General features: G+C 42.0%; 1 protein-coding gene across 3 annotated transcripts in view; it reads left to right on the top strand.

The window, feature by feature from the left end:
• The window catches only part of CFAP251 (cilia and flagella associated protein 251), a 66,995-nt gene that overhangs the window by 23,007 nt on the left and 25,403 nt on the right, over window positions 1–18,585 (top strand). For all 3 annotated transcript variants that reach the window (XM_072722773.1, XM_072722775.1, XM_072722774.1), the window contains exons 8-17: window positions 406–483; window positions 1,860–1,910; window positions 4,027–4,241; window positions 6,375–6,569; window positions 7,305–7,555; window positions 7,909–8,060; window positions 9,172–9,345; window positions 10,548–10,732; window positions 16,263–16,377; window positions 17,224–17,387. In XM_072722773.1, the coding sequence (XP_072578874.1) occupies window positions 406–483; window positions 1,860–1,910; window positions 4,027–4,241; window positions 6,375–6,569; window positions 7,305–7,555; window positions 7,909–8,060; window positions 9,172–9,345; window positions 10,548–10,732; window positions 16,263–16,377; window positions 17,224–17,387 (1,580 nt within the window). The remainder of the gene's footprint in view (window positions 1–405; window positions 484–1,859; window positions 1,911–4,026; window positions 4,242–6,374; window positions 6,570–7,304; window positions 7,556–7,908; window positions 8,061–9,171; window positions 9,346–10,547; window positions 10,733–16,262; window positions 16,378–17,223; window positions 17,388–18,585) is intronic.

Raw genomic sequence — 18,585 nt, 5'->3', positions numbered from 1 at the left:
AACTCTTTCCAGTATTTGGCATTCATTCCAAGTTCCCTTGTGGCCTTGTCAAATTTAGAAATGTTTATGCAGCAGTTTTTGTCCAAAAGGACACAGAGTAAAGGTTATTAGTGAATTTTGTGCTACTTTTGCTTGTTCCAATTTATAGATGAAAAATTATAATAAATAAGACTAAATAAGAAAGGGAACACATTTGAAACCATTAATTTAACACTCGGTGTTTATATTCCTCTTTTTTAGTGTTTATATTCCTAATGCTTATAAAATGCTATGTCTTTTCTGTTTTATATTCCTACTCAGCTATTTATTATAGTAAAAATATTATTTATTTTTAACATTTAGCTTAGCCAGAGAGAAACAGAAAATTTATTGTAATGTAATATATTTCCATACTTTATATTTCAGAACTACCTTACTTTTAATCCAACAAATAATAAAGAATTGGTGAGCAATAGTAAAACACAGGCAATTTATTATTTGTGGGTAAGTAGAAATATTTTGATTTGTCTTAAATGTATATGTTCATTCCTTGAGTACAGATGTTTTGACAATGTAGTAATATAGCATCTACTTAGGAAGCAATAAATATGTATTAAAATGTTTTGATTTAATTATAGCATTTATTTTAGTCTCATTGGAAATTAGTATATTAAATCAGAAGCAGATAATTTAAATTCCATTTAATTTTTTTAAGTAATGAGGCTAATATTTATTTGAATGTATTTAACAGGTCTAAAATACAGGGTTTTACAAGACCTTGGCTTTTATCCCCTTTTAGAAAGGGATTAGCAAACAGATCAGCAATATATATACTGACACAGGACAGAAATCAGGAGATTAAAAAACATCAAAAGTTAAACATAAAATTACCATATGACCCAGCAATTCGTAAATCCAAAAGAATTTAAAACAGGCATTCAAATACTTACATACAAATGTTCATAGCAGCATTATTTGTAACAACCAAAAGGTAGAAGCAAGCCAAATACCCATCAACTAATGAATGAATAAACAAAATGTGGTGCCTCCATGAAATAGAATATGACTCAACCATAAAAAGAATGAGGCACCAACACCTGCTACATGGATGAGCCTCATAAACATCATGGTCAATGAAAGAAGCCAGACACAATAAGCCACGTGCTCCATGATTCCATTGATATGAAACCCAGGCAGCAAAGTACAGATTGGTGGTTGTCTAGGGCTGGGGGAGGGGCACAAATGATGGCTTAATGGAGAGGGGCTTCCTTTTGGGGTAATGAAAATGTCCTGGAACTAGACAGAAGTGATGGTTGCACAACATTATTAATGTATGAAATGTCAGTGAATTGTACACTCTAAAATGATTAATGGTTGGGGGTACCTGGCTGACTCAGCTGGTGGAGCATGTGACTCTTGGTCTCCGAGTGTGAGTTCAAGCCCCACCCAAGTTGGGTGTAGAGATTACTTAAAAATAAAATCTTTAAAAAGAAAATAAAATGATTAATGGTTAATTTTATGTTAGGTGAATTTTACCTCAATGAAAAATGCAAAGCAAGAACAAAAACACTGATCCAATCACTAATTTTCAGTGGTAGTCCTTATTTCTGGTACTGTAGCTTTTAATGCCTTATAAATGTAGCAATCAGATTTGCATTAACTACCATTTAAAGTCACAATCATTTGTGGCATTTTTTTTATGTACTTGCTTTTCTTTCGAATGTTTTCAGATGTTCCTGGAGGCAGTGGGTTCTCTTACCTGTAGAAATTGCAAAGCTCTGACCCTGTTTAGATTAATTTGTTTTGATTTTGCGGTTATGTTCTACTTTTGGAAAACCAAGTCTTTTTTAAGTAGTAACTATTTTTTCTGTACTTACCAGTATGAAGAGAGAGATATACTTGCTCACAGTGCCCCACGTTTAACAGAAAAAGTGAGTATGCCTATTGCATTTTTGTGTGTCAGATTTTGTGGAGAGTAAATATGTATGTGTAAGCTTACTCACTTTGAGCTACTCTGTATATTTTGATATTAAACCATTGGGAAATCATTTGGCATTTTTACTTGGTCCTTTACCATATTGAATTGTCAGCTGAAAATAATAGAACCATTGTTCAAAATAAAATATTATGGAAAAGGGAGTTGACTACCCTGAGAAAATATTCAAAAAAGTGATGGCTTTACTAATGTATGTGTGCATATAACAAAGAATGAAAATTAGTTTGGAGTGATGTAGTAAATAGTTGAACACAAGTGGATCTTTTTAGGCTACCCAGTTTTCAAAGTAATAACATGATTTTGGGTATTTAGACGTTTTAGAGCTAGTTGAAAGACAGTGAGGCAGGTGTTGGAGGCAAGAGTTTATCTTGCCTGGTTGCCTGGAGCTGTCACATCTGATGTGGATCTCGGGTCCCGTCTCCTGCAGCATTTTCTGCATTTGACACCCATGTAGTCTGCCCTCAGTGGTGGTTTCTTCTGCTTCCTTCCTTCACTCTTGGTATGATTTATAGAAATTTCTTTTTAAAGAGGATATGCCCAAAAAAAAAAAAAAGATGAGAGAAATGAATATAAAAAGATTATTCTATCTGCAAACTCTTTTTTATAAATCAAAGTTATCAAAAAAATAAAGTCAATTCTCATTATTTGTGGCAGTTATGTTTCATAAAATCCCCACAGACCTCAGTTAGTGAATACAAAATCATTGTTCCTAGGAGAATCCTTGTTCCTAGGATTAGGTTCCTATCAGCCTCTGGTCATAACAGTTTCACTAGGAGATATATATATAACCTTGATTTCTGTATGTTTTTGTTTGAAGACATCATATTTAATACATAATATTGATTCATTAACATTGATGCACAGCCAACAGCTCTGGTACACATGTCTGAATGAAGTTTATCTAACTCAGGTATATTCTCTGGAAGATACATCATGGCGTTCTCATGCTTAGGAATGCTAGACAGCATTTCAGTACTGTGTTTGAGGCACCAACAAAAACCACCTCAAAGAAGTGAACAACATGGCACTAAGACCCTGAAAAGGACAGGTGTTTACACTTCGAGAGCTGAAGTAAGAAGGCAGAGCATGTCCTTGATCGACCTCAGCTAGGAACGTGCACACAGGGAGAGCCAAATTTTTGCCACTCTGCACATCTGCATGTCTGCAAACAATCGTGGAAGTGCCACAAGGATTGATTTCAGGGTTATAAATAAATTTTAGTGAGTAGGTGAATTTGCAAATACAGAATCCACAAATCAGAATTGACTGCAGTTTGAAATGATGAAAATGCCTTGTATGGAAACAGAGCAGCTCTTAAACCCTGATGCCCTTACGTGACCAGTCATTGTTTTACTGACTCTCTTGTGTTCAAGGCAGAAGGGTAAACCTTAGGGTCTTCTCTGTGTAGTTAGAGAACCGGGCAGCAAACTTGATGTATCACATGACAAATGGAGGAGTTTATTTGATTTATCCATTCACTAAACATTCACTGAGGGGCTCCCCTAACCACTCTGGGTTCTTTCTACACTTTGTCTCCAAGACATTGCCTAAGAAAGATGGCCCTAGTTCCTTATTGTATGTAGCAGAAATTTCATGAGGAGTCAGGGACATGTCTATGTACAGTGCTTAATTTCTACTGATGGGAAAATTGTTTATGGGAAAAGTTTATAAGACTGGGATAATTATTTTGTGATATCTTACAACTGGAGCATGCTTTTGCTTGCAACAGACATTAGTTTCTTTATCAGTTTCTGAAACCTCAGTCAGAGAAGTTGAACAGGTATCAACTAGTGATTAATCATTTTTCATTTGCTTTAAGCAAACAGTTTAATTAAGCCAGTACATAACCCTTCACTTGCTCCTAGCAAACCTGCAGAGGTTTAGAACTGCCTGCACCACGGCAATCCACGAGGGAGAGATTTCTTAGTGATTTAAAAAAAATTTTAAATCTTTTTCCTACTGTATATCACTGTAATATATGCTGCATTGATAAATGCTTTGTTTTATATTTATTACCAATGGTAACTTATAACCTGTCTTTTGAAATGCAGACATTCAACAAGCTTGTGGGAAAATTTAGCCAGACAGTCTTTCACTTGAATTTAACACAAATACTCTCAGCAACAATGGAAGGGAAGCTGGTTGTCTGGGACATACACCGCCCGTCATCATCTGCCTCCACCTCTGTGGGCTTTCCTCAAATCAAACCTTGTAAATTGGTTCATTTGCAGAAAGAGGGCATCACTGTTCTTACTACAGTTGATAGGTAATTAACTTAATTAAAAAGAAATGGTCGATGATTACAAAAGTATATTAAAACCCTTTTGGATGTACACATGTATTTTGTAAATCCATAGAATATTTCTGGGGAAATTCATTATTAACTGGGAATGTTTGTTGCCTCTGGGAAGAGAACAGAGAATTAGGATCATGGGTGGGGGTAGATTCACCTCTTCTTATAGTCTCATTTGTACTAATTGGCTTGCTGCTGCTTTTTTTTTAATCATGGGCATGTATTACTTTTTAAAATCCCTTTGTGTTGGTGAAACAAAAAATAACTTGTTTTTTCCTTCCATACTAATTAGACTTATTTTGCATCCTGAATTTTACATACTTTAATTTTAAGAAAATAACATGCATAGCTATATTATTTTTTCTGTTTACAAAATAACACCCATTATGAAAAGATGAAATATAGCAAAACTTTATAAAGTTCACTGACTTGAGAGGCTGTGGGGGCTCAGAGAGGATCTTTTAAAAGCCTTCGTCTCAGACAGAAAAGGATTCACATTCCAGATGCATTCCTTCCTTGCTGAGTGACTGGGGGAAAGAGACTTAACTTTTCTGACTCAATTTTTCCATCTGCAAAATGGGCATGACAACTCTCTCTCTCTCTCTCTCTCTCTCTCTCTCTCTCTTTCTCAGAGTGATTTCATGAGGATTTTGTAAGACAAGCCATGTAAAACTCACAGCACCTTTTCTGGCACAGGGGAGCTCTAGATGAAATAATCATTATTTGTATGTTAGAGAAGGTCCCAACAATGATGGAGGAAATTGCCTAATGACAAAGACCATGCCCATGTGTTTGGAGTCACTGTGCCATCTGTTTTCTAGGAACACTGCTTTCCTTTTCATTGATTTTAATCCAGGGAGCAGTGAAGTCCTGTCATGGCTTTACAAAGAGAAATGCAAATTGTCCTTACTCAGGGGTATGGAAAAGACAGTAGAGAATTGCAGTTGATGATGAATCAACCTTTAATTAGTTGAGGGTTAGGGCCTATTGAAGACCGGGCCTGAGTTCCCCTCTCTCCATGTTAAATAAAACCCAGCCAGGACCAGGGAGCCCATGAAGGAGCTTGAAAACTACTTGGCCTGTTTTGCTGCTTCTGTCCAGCAGAGGGCAGTGAAAGATGTTCCAGCCAATTACTCTGCCCACCTGCCTTCGTTTATTAATCAGAAACTACATTTAATCACTTTGCATATATAAGAGGAAATTCATCCCCCTACTCTCCACCCCCCGCCCCGTGATTAGACTTATGTCAGAGGCTTAAAAAAAAAAAAAAGCCCACTTGGGATGGATCTGAAGACTAGAAAGAAAAGCCATTTTGTCACGCAGCACTGTCTTTGGCTGTGATGACTGGACAGGGTTTTACCACGGTTCTGACAGCAGTGTCTTCCAGTAAAGCAGCTTGTGTGCTATTGCCAAGCTGTGTGATTTCGGAGGGCTAGTAGATGGTCTCTGTTGTCATCTGTGGTCTCACGGCAGAGGCTGTAAATCACAGCCCACTGACACTACACGTGGCTGCTCTGGGAAGGAAGGGATAGGAGAGCCAGTATGTACTTTGCATTAGGTACACCTGGATCCCTGCATAGTGTAGCCACAGGGCCTGATAGGGTTGCCATGGATAAGTATGTCCCCTGCGATATTTGGGACATACTTCTTTTTTTTTTTTTTAAGATTTTTTATTTATTCTTAGAAACACAGAGAATGAGAGAGAGGCAGAGACACAGGCAGAGGGAGAAGCAGGCTCCATGCAGGGAGCCTGACGTGGGACTCGATCCCGGGTCTCCAGGATCACACCCGGGCTGCAGGCGGCTCTTAACCACTGCGCCACTGGGGCTGTTGGGACATACTTCTACAAAAAGATTACTCATTGTTTTTTAAAGATTTTATTTATTTGAGAGAGAGAGGGTATGAGTGAAGTGAGGGGCAGAGGGAGAAGCAGACTCCTTGCTGAGCAGGGAGCCCAACGTGGGGCAAAATCAGCCTCGTAGGACATTGTTAGACAGTATTAGGCGACGTTTTTACAACACCTGGAGCCCAGAGCCTGAGGCATTAGATGGTACTTACTACTGTTAGTTAACAAATGGGTGTTTTCTCCATTTTTCTCCATTTCAGCTACATTGTCACAGGTGATATTAGAGGTAACATTAAGTTCTACGATCACAACCTGTCCATTGTTAACTGGTACAGCCACTTCAAACTCAGCTCCATAAGGACTCTGTCCTTTTCAAACACTCCAGCGGCTCCACCCACCGAAAAATCAAACTATCCTCCAGACTGCACTCTAAAAGGTGACTTTTTTATTGTGAGGTAAGTTGTTAATAGATCTAGTCATTCGAATGGCTGAAAAATGATTAATGTCTTCTGTTAGTGGGCATGCAGTGGGATGTTCACCTTGTTCACTTGTTCTGTCCAAGATAGAACTGAATTTCCTCATCAGTCCTTGCAGATGAATCTCCACTTGCTGATTATAATCACTAGTCAGTCATTTTTTTTTAATGAAGCATATTTTCGTATTAAAAATCTTTAGCGACTGGAAGCTGGAAAGGGCTTATCTCTGAGCTCTAATCTCTGCTGTGTTTGGCGTCCTTTGCCGTAGCTTGGTGTCTGTCTTTCCTTGAAGCTGAGTTTGTCCTAGCGCTGCGGTTAAAGGCATTTGATAATTAATAGCCATAACATTTCAAGACTGAATTATCTGTGAGTCTGCTTAATTACCCTTGCAGTATTTGCAGGCACATCTGTATGTGTGCACCAAACTCCATATTTGCATACACAAATGAATATTTGCATGTGCAGATTAGCTAATTGTACAACTGACTGTCCATCTGCATACTTAATGACTCAATTTACATGTAGAAATGTGGGCTTTTTCACTTGCAAATGGAGGCTGTTGGGTATTGGTAGTATATTTTTGGAGATGTTGGGTTAATAATGTCACTAAATTACAGACGACAGAGGCGTTTCATGTGCAATTAGAAGCAGAATAGCTGGCATGCCCCATTCCCTGCAAACACTGATACTGTTTGGTCTCTCCTTGGCAAACAGGAATTTTATCATTGGAACATCTGATGCAACAGTGTACCACTTAACGACAGATGGGACCAAACTTGAGAAGTTATTCGTGGAACCCAAGGATGCCATTTGTGCCATCTCCTGCCACCCATATCAACCCCTCATCGCCATTGGGAGTTTCTGTGGGATGATCAAAGTGTGGGATTATGAAAAGAAAAAATACCTTTTCAGCAGGGTCTTCGAGAAGGGGCTTGGTGTCCAGAGTCTAACCTACAATCCTGAAGGTATTTTCATTTTATCAGCCTGTCTTAGGCTCCAAATTGAAAACAGACCCAAATGACTGTGCCATTGGCTGCAACAACTCCAAGAGGTTTCCCTTGACATCACTTCCCCCCAGCAGACTAGATGAGACAGCTTGTCTCTCTGGGCCTTGCAGCTCTCCATGCCTAGTAGCATCTGAGCACTCATCCCAGAGCCTCATGCTTTTCAGCTTGTTTCTCCTGCCAGGGTTCTTGTCTGTCCTGTTCATTGTTCATTGCTGTCTCCTCAGCACCTAGAACACGTCCTGGCCTAGAGTCGATATTTTTTGAATGAATAAAGTCCTTTTCTAGCATTGTTCTCTGGATTATGATTTCAGGAGTCCTTCTTGGAGCTGGCTTCACTGAGGGGACAGTTTACATTCTTGATGCAATGTCCTTAGAAAACCAAATCCCAGAGCCTTTCAGATATTCCAGAACAAATGTGACTCACATCAGCTTCTCCCATGACTCCCAGTACATGGCAACCGCTGTAAGTGTTTCCACTGAGTGCTGTCCAGTGATCTGAGCAACCTTGTTTATGACCAAAAGGGAGAGAGGGCTGGAGAGGGGGTGGCAGGGATGGGAAGTGACTGCTAATGGATTCGGGGTTCTTTTTGGGGTTGTGAAAATGCTCTAAAATTGGTGGAGAGCCAGAGCTCTGTGAATATACTAAAAAAGCATGGTATTGTATGTACACTTTCAAGGTGTGAATTGTGTGCAGTGTGAACAGTGTCCTCACAAAGCCACTATAGAGAGAGGAGGGACTCTCACTCGAAATGAGACCAGGCCTCAGGACTTGCAGACTGGGCTTCTGCCCTCCTGACAGCTCATTTCAGTGTTGGTTTCTGGACCCCTTTCTTGGTATCCATTCTTTCATCTTTCCCTTTGATTTTTAACAAGATGATATTCTCATTTATCTCAAAGCACAGTCTTCACCCTGGTGTTTTGGATTCTGTTCCTTTCCTCTGTGACTAGGGCTCTTAAGCTCAGCAAAGATTTTCTGAGACCTTTAACCTCTCCTTTCCAGCCAGCTTTCCTGGTCTGCAGTGTGCTCATCTTGCCTTGGTGTTCGGTGAGGGGGAAGATCCACTGCTTCCCCATCCCTTCTGCTCCCCCACCCCTGTCTGGTCCCTCCCCTCCTGCCCTGGTCTGTATGCTCCAAACCTCCACGCCCCTGCAACTGCTGACTCAGGTGTCGCCTTCCCTTCAGGCTGATCTTGCACACTCTCCTACCCGGTTCACTCTCAGCCATGATGCTCTTTAGAACTCATACCATTTTCATTTTGTGTCACTGCAAGGACAAAGGTCAAAGAGTCAGGGTTTCCGTTTTCCACACAGAATGAAGTAGGGACAAGAAAGAAGAGTAAGGCCACCAGTGTCAGGTAGAGGCTTTCTACCCACCCACCATTACCTTTGTGGATTATCTACTTTTAACTAATTTTCTCATCTGTAAAATTAGTGTTATTATTTGCTTGGATAGACTAAAATTTCTTTCTGGATAAAATATTCTAAAAGCAACATTAATATGAAAAACTATGGTGATGATTTTTAAGTTACAAAACTTAAAAAGAAATAACTTCTGCTCTTTTGCTCTGATTTAGGATGTGCGTTTCACTGTGGCCGTTTACAAGGTGATAGTAAAAAATGGACACCGGGTCTGGGAATACCTGGCAAGGCTTCGATCTCATCGCAAAAGCATCCGCAGTCTCCTGTTTGGGGTTCAACTGGACAGCAATGAGCCGAGACTGTTAAGCCTTGGGAAAGATAGGCTCTTGGTGAGCTGTTCAGTGTCCATTTACTTTGCCACTGGGGCTGCGTGTGTTTCATTCTTGTGTCCCTGGTGTCTGGCATAGAACTGGGCCCATGGTCTGTGTGCTTGTTGACATAAACAAATGTACAATGAGGTAGAATAAACCTCTTTGCATTGACACTTGGTCTCAAGGATGTGCAAACGTAATATTCCTTTCAGTAGAAACTGTACTTGGAATTTTGAATTTGGGTCTTGTCCCTGGCTCGTGATCTGTGGTCCCTTCCTTTCCCATGATGCTGGGCAGCAGTCACAGCTCCTTGTTAGCCACGCAACCATGAGGGTCGATCACCAGTACACTGACTGCCACCTGCACCCACACGGCCATTCTGTTTGTCATTTTCAGTCCAGAGTTCAATACATTACACAGTATAGTCAGCATTTTGTTATAAAATAGGCTTCGTCGTAGATGATTTTGTCCAACTGTAGGCTCATGTCAATATTCTGAGCACATTTAGTGTGGGCCACTTAGGCTATAGTGTTCCGTGGGTTAGGTGTATTAAATACATTTTTGACTTAATGATATTTTAAACTTAAAATGGGTTTATTGGAATGTAACCCCATCATGAAGCAAAGAAGATCTCTATCTATCCATCTTAACTTCCTTTCTTGCTCCCTCCCTTTCTTCCATCCCCTTCTCTCCTTTACAATAGCCGTCCATCCATCCATTCATTATGGTCTGGCTGCCAAACATACATATGGGTGAAATTCAGCAAGCTGCTAATTTATGACTGTCAAGTGCTGAGATTTATATATGAATTAGTTCATATCCTCAAAGAGTTCCCAAGATAATGGTAAGGGAAAGAGTATAATATAACTGTGAAAGTTCAGGTTTTGGACTCAGTTGGACCTTAATTTGAATTCTCACCCTACTACTTCTTAGCTCTGTGGCCTTGGGCAAGCCACTGAACCTCTCTGAACATCTGGTTTCTAATCTGTCATGCAACAGTATGACTTGGCAGGGTAGGCATGAGTATTAAGCGGCATCATGTTTTTAGAGCACTTAGCTCATTGTCTTTGCTCAGAAGGAATGCTCCATAATGGCAGCTTATTAGGAGTGAGGGTCTAAGCAAGTCTTAGGAGGACCAATGCTGTCTCTCCCAGAATAGGACTATTGGCTGACTTCATTTGGCTCAGTCCTCATGTGTGTCTATCTGGGCTCCTCTGCAGATTGAGTATAATCTTCTTAGGAGCCGCAAAGACAACCTGGAAGTCTTGGACATTCACCGAACCGACCAGGGCAACTATCCCACCTGTATGGTCTGGTACCCACCACTCACCAAGGAACTCTTCCTGCTCGTTTGCAACAGTGGCTACAAAGTGAAACTTTTTAATTCTATCACAAAAATGTGCAGGTAAGCAAGAGGAGCTTCCTGCTGATGTGATGCATAAATCACTTTCTCCACCCCTTGTTTATTTTAAGTCCCAACTTACAGACCTGCGAGCAGCTTGGCTACCTTTGCTATCACTCACTATGCAGAGGAGGAAACCAAGGCACAGAAAAGTTGAGTAATTCTCCCCCAGGGTCACATGGCTGGGAAGTTGCCAGAGGCAGGATGCAAATCCAGAGCCCTTGCTTCTGAGCCCAACATTGCATGGAGATGAGGAACCCAGAGCTTAGTGTCTGAGGCTCAGTGAAGGAACCTGGAAAGTTACTGACGCTTTATAAACTCTCCTGTCTTTCCCTATGGATAAAAAAAATATTTTTTCTTTCTTTTTTAAAAAAGATTTTTTTTTATTCATGAGAGACATACAGAGAGAGGCAGAAACATAAGCAGAGGGAGAGGGAGGCTCCCCGGTGGGGAGCCTGATGTGGGACTTGATCCCAGGACCCCAGATCATGACCTGAGCCAAAGGCAGACACTCACCACTGAGCAACCTAGGTGCACCAAAAATATATTTTTACTTGAAGACCACCAATCATGCAGTTTTTAAAAAAGGATTATTTTTTAAAGTAATCTCCATACCCATTGTGGGGCTCAAACTCAGCCGCCAACCAGGTGCCCCTACTTGTGCAATTTTCCTTATTTTTGGTTCCTAAAGGAGTTTTAAGTTTACCTGATGGCCTACATGTGTTCACTCACTAAGTATTTACCCAGTCCCTACCTGAGCCAGGTTCTGTCCGAGGTGCTGAAGGTAGGGATGAAAACAGCAATGTTCCTGACGCCATGGAATTTGCATCTTGGTAGGGGAGTAGAGTTCCCAGGAGAGGCTGGGCTGGAGGTCCACATTTGAGGCCAGGAGCACACGGTGTTTTAAAGCCATGAGAAAGGAGCACTTAGGTGGCTCAGTGGTTGAGCATCTGCCTGGGCTCAGGGTGTGATCCCAGGGTCCTGGGATCGAGCCCCGCATTGGGCTCCTCTGGGGAGCCTGCTTCTCCCTCTACCTATGTCTCTGCTTCTCTCTGTGTGTCTCCTGTGTCTCTCATGAACAAATAAATAAAATCTAAAAAAAGAATAATAAAGCAATGAGAGAAGAGAAAATTCTAGAGGGGAAAAGCGTGTAGAGGCGCACCAAAGGACCAAGCCCAGGGCACCCAAAGCTCAGCATCTCAGAGCAGCAGCTCCTCCATCCTGAAATAGGTCTGTGTCTATGGTTGGCCCTTGTGCTGCTAGGCCTGGGGCCCCCAGGGTTTGCTCCCCATGATAGATACAGATTAGGGTGCACCATTCCTGCACCAGGGCTCTGCATTCATCTTCAACAACCCCACCCCCCACCCCCAAGTAGTGTCCCACTGAGGCTCAGAGAGGTGACAGAACTTGCTGCTCAGGATAAGGTGGCACTTAACCCTTGAGCCTAGTCCTGACTCTGTCCTCCACGTGACACCACTGGACCTTGGTGCAGCCCTGGCTATGGGGTCAGTCAGCCCTAGAGCGCATCCCCATTCTGCCTGTGGTTTGGCTACCTCGAAGGTACTGAGGCTGGAGAAACAGAGGTGAGAATGCATTAGTGACCTCACCTGAGAGAAGGAAGTAAGAAGCCAATGGCAGCTGGCCCCATGCTTGAGAATGATCAGCGTTTGGAAATGTCTCTCAGGAAGATAGATCCTCAGAGGCCAGGATCACCCAAGATGGTCATCATCTTCTTCTTTTTAAAAACATTTGTTCCCAGAAGGGTACAAGGAAAAATGACTATGAAATGCCATGTCATGTGGCAGGAACAGGAGAGAAATCCAGCACAATTTTTAAAAAAAATATTAAGACACTGGGAAGGAGGCATTTGAAAGAAATGAGTAGAAAAGAAATTTTAGGAAGATCTCAGAATCTTCGTACATCATCTTTAATGGGCACAAATTTTTTGGACATGGTATATTCCATATCCAAGTCCTGAATAAATCTGAGTTCACCATATGCAAGTCCTGAGTAAATCTGAGTTCATCCTACATTGGGGATGGAGGGCCCACCCAGGCTCTAAATTCCTGCTGACAGTTACTAAGCAGGGACTTCGAGCCACACAGTTTAGAGCTTCTGCCACTGACAATTGGAAATTAGCATAAGGCATCTTTTTATTTTCATTAAAAGTTTTTTTTTTTCATAAAGTGTTTTTAAAAAAATAATTTATCGGGGCAGCCCGGGTGGCTCAGCGGTTTAACACCGCCTTCAGCCTGGGGTGTGATCCTGGAGACCCGGGATCGAGTTCCCATATCGGGCTCCCTGCACGAAGCCTGCTTCTCCCTCTGCCTGTGTTTGTGCCTCTCTCTGTGTGTGTCTCTCATGAATAAATAAAATCTTAAAAAAAAATTTATCAAAGTGAAATTTGATAACATAAAAACTAATCATTTTAGAAGAACCTGGGTGGTTCTGTTGGTTAGGTATCTGACTCTTGATTTTGAGATTGTGGGATCGAGTCATGCAAGGGGCTCTCTGCACTCAGTAAGGAGGCTGCTTGAGATTTTCTTTCTCCCTGTCCCTCTGCCTCTCCACCCATGCACTCTCTCTCTCTCTCTCAAATAAATAACTAAAATCTTTTTTTAAAAACACTAATCATTTTATTTTTTTATTTTTTTTTTAAACAATTCTTTTTTTTTTTTTTAATTTTTGTTTATTTATGATAGTCACAGAGAGAGAGAGAGAGAGAGGCAGAGACACAGACAGAGGGAGAAGCAGGCTCCATGCACCGGGAGCCTGATGTGGGATTTGATCCCGGGTCTCCAGGATCGCGCCCTGGGCCAAAGGCAGGCGCCAAACCGCTGCGCCACCCAGGGATCCCAAACACTAATCATTTTAAAGTCAACAGATCAGTGGCATTTAAGGCATTAACAATGTTAAGCAATCAACACCTATATCTAGTTCCAGAACATCTCCATCACTCCCAAGTAAAGCTCCTTTGCATAAAGCATCTTTTAAGTTGTAGGAATAACAAAGCCTCATAACTGTAGCTTAGCTGGGAAGGAATTGCATTTTCATGATAAATCCAAAACAATTTTAAAATGCACTTAAAATATTTAGAACTTGAAAAGATAGCTCACAGGAAAAAGCCAGTAAACCTATGAGCAGATGTTCACTAGTGTATCAGAGATGCAAATGAAAACAAGACATCATCTTTCACGAGTCAGATTAGCAAAATAAAAATGATTGACATTGCACAGTGCTAGCAAAGGTATAAGTGGGCAGGTACTCTCACTGGCTGGTAGGGGGACATGGAAACTGGGGAGTCCCTTTTGGGAGAGCAATTTGCTCCTCCCTGCTAAATTGGATCATGTCCTCTGACGTCTAGGAATGTAGCCCACAGACGTCTTCACACAGTATGCCAAGACATAAGTAAAAGGATGTCTTGCTCGAAAATATTTTCAAAAATGGAAACAAGCCAGATGTCCATTAATAGGGGATTAGTTAAATGATGGCTTGGTACTACACTGAAACATGATGCTGCTTTTAGAAAAGAAAAAGTAAGCTCCTGTGTGTAATGTGGGAATATCTCTAAGACATAATATATTTTCATATAAAATTACATTTCTATAATTTATCTAATTTTCAAAAGATTTTGTTTATTTGAGAGAGAGAACGAGAGAGTGAGCAGGATCGGAAGAGGGGCAGAGGGAGAGAGAGAAGCAGACTCCCTGCTGAGCAGGGAACCCAATGCAGGACTTGATCCCAGGACCCCAGGATCATGACCTGAGCCAAAGAAAGGCAGACGCTTAACTGACTAGCCACCAGGTGCCCTAATTTATCTAATTTTCACCTAAAATTATAATTATCTAGGTTAGAATATACAAAAGAAATTCTCGAGTCCTAGACACCAAACTGTTACCCACGATTATCTGGGGATAAAGGGTGCAGCAATGTGGGGATCTAGGTAGGTTATCTATCTTATGCATGTCTACATGTGTGAAATTGTTAACAATGAATATGTACTACTTGTTCAATGAGAAACAAAAGATAATAGCTTTATGAAATTGTTGGATACATGTTTAACAATGCTAGGTGACAGTTTCATGGCTCCTACTATGTGCCAGAAATGGTTCTGTGTGCTGTTTATTAGCCTACCTAATGTTTCCCACAGTCTCCTGGGGTAGGCAGATTATTTTGACTTTTTTTGGGTGGGGTGGCTTTTTCTGTTTTATAATGTAAATTAAGATATAATTTACATATCGTAAATTTACCACATTCCCATGGTTTTTACTATATTCACCAAGTTGTGTAACCATCACCACTACCTGATTCAAGAATATTTCCATCAAAAAAAAAAAAAAAGAATATTTCCATCACCTCAAACAACCCCCCCAAACCCATTGGCAGTCACTCCCCTTCCCCCCACTCCTGCCCCACCCTTGGCAACCACCCAGCTCTGTTCTATCTCTGTGGATTTGTCTATTTTGGATATTTCATGTAAGTGGAATCATAGGATATGTGACTTTTTGTGTCTGACTTCTTTCACTCAGCAGGATGTCTTCAGAGTTAGTCCCTAGGTCTAGTGTGTGTCAGTTTTTCATTCCTTTTTTATGGCCAGGTCATAGTCCATTGTAGAGACATACCCTCTTTATCCATTCACCCGTTTGTCAGACATTTGTGACATCTCTGTTTGGGGCTGTTGTGAACATCTGTGTGTAGGTTTCTGTGCAGAGACCTCATCGTGGAATAGCCAGGTCACACAGTAACTCTGTTTAACCATTTGAGAAGCCGCCAGACTATTTCCCAAAGCAGTGCCACAGGCTCACGTTGCCACCAGCAGTGTGTGGCAGTTCCACATTCACTGCAGCCTTGCCCCTCTTTAAGGGTCCAAGCTGGGTTTCAACCCAGAGTCTGCCCCTAGCCATGTCTCCCTGCCTTCTGTCCTGAAGCTCCTGTTTTGCTAGCTTTAGGGAAGGTATTGCTCTGGGTTTAGGGTAATGTCCCATAACCTCACCTTGGATCAGATTAAAGAAGTCTGACTATTGCTGGGGTGTGATTCACGACCATTTGCTTCCTGGACAGGACAGTGTTTTGAAAGTCTGTGTGTTGCACTTGGACCTGAATGTCAGGTGTCTGGAGCCATGGATGGCACCTCATTCCGCTCTCTTGACCTGCTGCCGGGAAAGGGGTGTTTTCCTACGTCCTGCCAATGCATGTCACTTCCTCACCACGTTTTTTTGTCCCTTGTTCCTGTACACATTCTTGAGGCATAATGTTCTCTTTACTCAGCTGTCGAGGAGGAAAGTCAAAGCCTCCACCACAAAAAGCATTCTTCACAATCAGACTTTCCCTGGAGCATTTACTGTTTGGAGCTGTTGCCCCTTATTTATGGCAGCTGTTAGCAGAGGTTGAGAGAGAGGTTCCTACCTGAGTGACAGGACAGGAAATTGGGAATGCAACATGTGCATGGTATTATGAAAGGTAGCTAGTCATGAAACCTACTTCAGATTTGTGGAATAAAAAAAAAAAAGTGTTTCTTTTTTTCCTCCTGCAGAAAGACACTTCTTGGGCCAGTGTTTGGTTCTCCCATTGAGCAGATACAAATCCTTCCAGTGAAAACCACTTTGGAACTGCAGAAACGCTACATGGTGTTTATTAACAGAGACAAGGTATCAGCCTTTGCTCTCTGCCTCTGTGAGATGACTCTGTGTGTTTTGAGTAGCAGTCAGCTCCAAGTAGGATAAGACTCAAGGATGCTGGGTGTCATAGCCAAGCCTAGCTACTTCTGTCCCCGTGAATAGTGATACTGAAAATTGCCATAAATGAGTGAAAATTGGGTCTTAGGAAGCATTTCGGAGTAGAGTTACTGAATTTTTTTGTACTCCCATGAAGACAGCAAAGGATTTTTTTCCCTTCTGATTTATTTATATGGAAAAATCTTTTTTTTTAAATTTTATTTATTTATTTGAAAGAGAGAGAGAGAGCATGCGAGCAGGGTGAGGGGCAGAGGGAGAAGCAGACTCCCCGCTGAGCAGAGACACCCCCCCAACCCCATGTGGGGCTCAATCCCAGGACCCTGGGCCTGAGCCAAAGGCAAATGCTTAACTGACTGAGCCACCCCGGCGCCCCTACACGGAAAAATCTTATAAAGACATGCAACTAGTTACACTTCATTCTACAGTTAATAATCTTTCAATAATAATATTGAAAAGCATAAAATCATAGGATTCCAAATTATTCTGGAAAACCTTGGATGTCTGACTGTAAAGACAGGTGAAAGCTTACTTCCTGTGTCTCTACCAGAACCTGGCATCTCTCTCTTCAGGGCCCACCCCACAGGGGTCAGTGTCTGTGAAGCCCAGGCCGTATGAAATGGATCTCTCACACACACAGGTAGTTCTAGATGCACAGGTGTTTCCAGGAAACAGCACTGGAACTGACATGTAAACATGCCAGGCCCTAACCTGGGGCCCAGTTTTCTGACTCTGAATTTCCAATTACATGTTCCCCTCCAGGTTGGACTTCAGATCTTACCAGTTGATGGCAATCCACATAAAACATCTGCTATCGTATGCCACCCAAGTGGGGTGGCAGGAATGGCCCTTTCCTACGACGGCTGCTATGCCTTCACGGCTGGAGGACAGGATCGGTCGGTGGTACAGTGGGAAGTCAATGTAAGGTATGTGATGAGTGAGAAGCTCAGCCCTGCACAGAAGGTCAAGTGCAGACGCTCTTTTTTTAACCAACAACAGCAGGCCTGGCCTTCAGGTTGCTCCCTGTGACATGTCTATGTTCATGTGCGGATGAAAGGTTATTTTTTTTTTTAAGATTATTTATTTATTCATGAGAGACACAGAGAGAGAGGCAGAGACATAGGCAGAGGGAGAAGCAGGCTTTCCGCCAGAAGCCTGATGCAGGACTCTATCCAAGACCCCAGGATCACGCCCTGAGCCGAAGGCAGATGCTCAACCACTGAGCCACCCAGGCGTCCCCAGACGAAAGGTTATTATTCTGCTTCAGGGACTGATGGAATTTGCAGGGAAGGCAGTGTGATTCCACCTCATTCTCGCAAGGCCCCTGAAATACTTCCTGCTCTGTCATCTGCAAATTCACACCAGCTAGAAAGAGCTTGCCCAAATCTCTGAAGCATGGGTAACAGCAAGCATAAGAGTATTATATGAAACATGGTTTCCAGTCTACTTTTCTGACCCACCAGCCCTGAGCAGTGAGACCCTCTGCTTTGGGTGAGGCTGGAGAGGTCTAGGGTCGAGCGTTGGGAAATCCTCAGACTTTGAGGTCAAAGAGGCATGGGTTTGACTGTGGGGCCTACTTTCTGCTGACTGTGAGTCCTCGGGCATGTTTCTTAACATCTCTGATATTCAGAATCCTTGTCTGTGAAATGGGGGGAAAGGAAGATAAAAATGGGGACTCTTAGAGGATACTTGTAAAGATTGAATAGCACAGAGCTAGGGGCTCAGTACATGAACTATTTTCTCTCTTATATTCTCTTATTAAAGAGCTTTACTAGGAAAGGGGGCAAGTGCTACAGCAATTCTCTCATCTACTGGAATTCAGTGAGCTGCCACAGGGCAGAGCCGGTTGCCATCCCTGAGCCCTTCTCCCAGCCCCTGCCTTTCAGGCAGAGTCATGTTCAAGAGCTGGGCACAGACAGCTCAAAGGCACCTTCCTTCTTAAAGAATCCTTTAATTCATGTGCCAAGTGCACATCTCTCTTACAGCAGACATGGAAGCTTCTTCTCTTAACCAGAATATGAGCAAAAACAGCCAGGTAAATCTGCTTTGGATCCACACTGGTTTCAGGCTGCAGTTACAACTCTGACCTTCACCTCTGCCTTCAGCTCAGAGAGCAGATCTTGG

Source organism: Vulpes vulpes, chromosome 10 (assembly GCF_048418805.1).
Source record: "Vulpes vulpes isolate BD-2025 chromosome 10, VulVul3, whole genome shotgun sequence".
NCBI lineage: Eukaryota > Metazoa > Chordata > Mammalia > Carnivora > Canidae > Vulpes > Vulpes vulpes.
The sequence above is the reverse complement of the archived record's forward strand: the minus strand, read 5'-3'. Positions and strand labels throughout refer to the sequence as shown.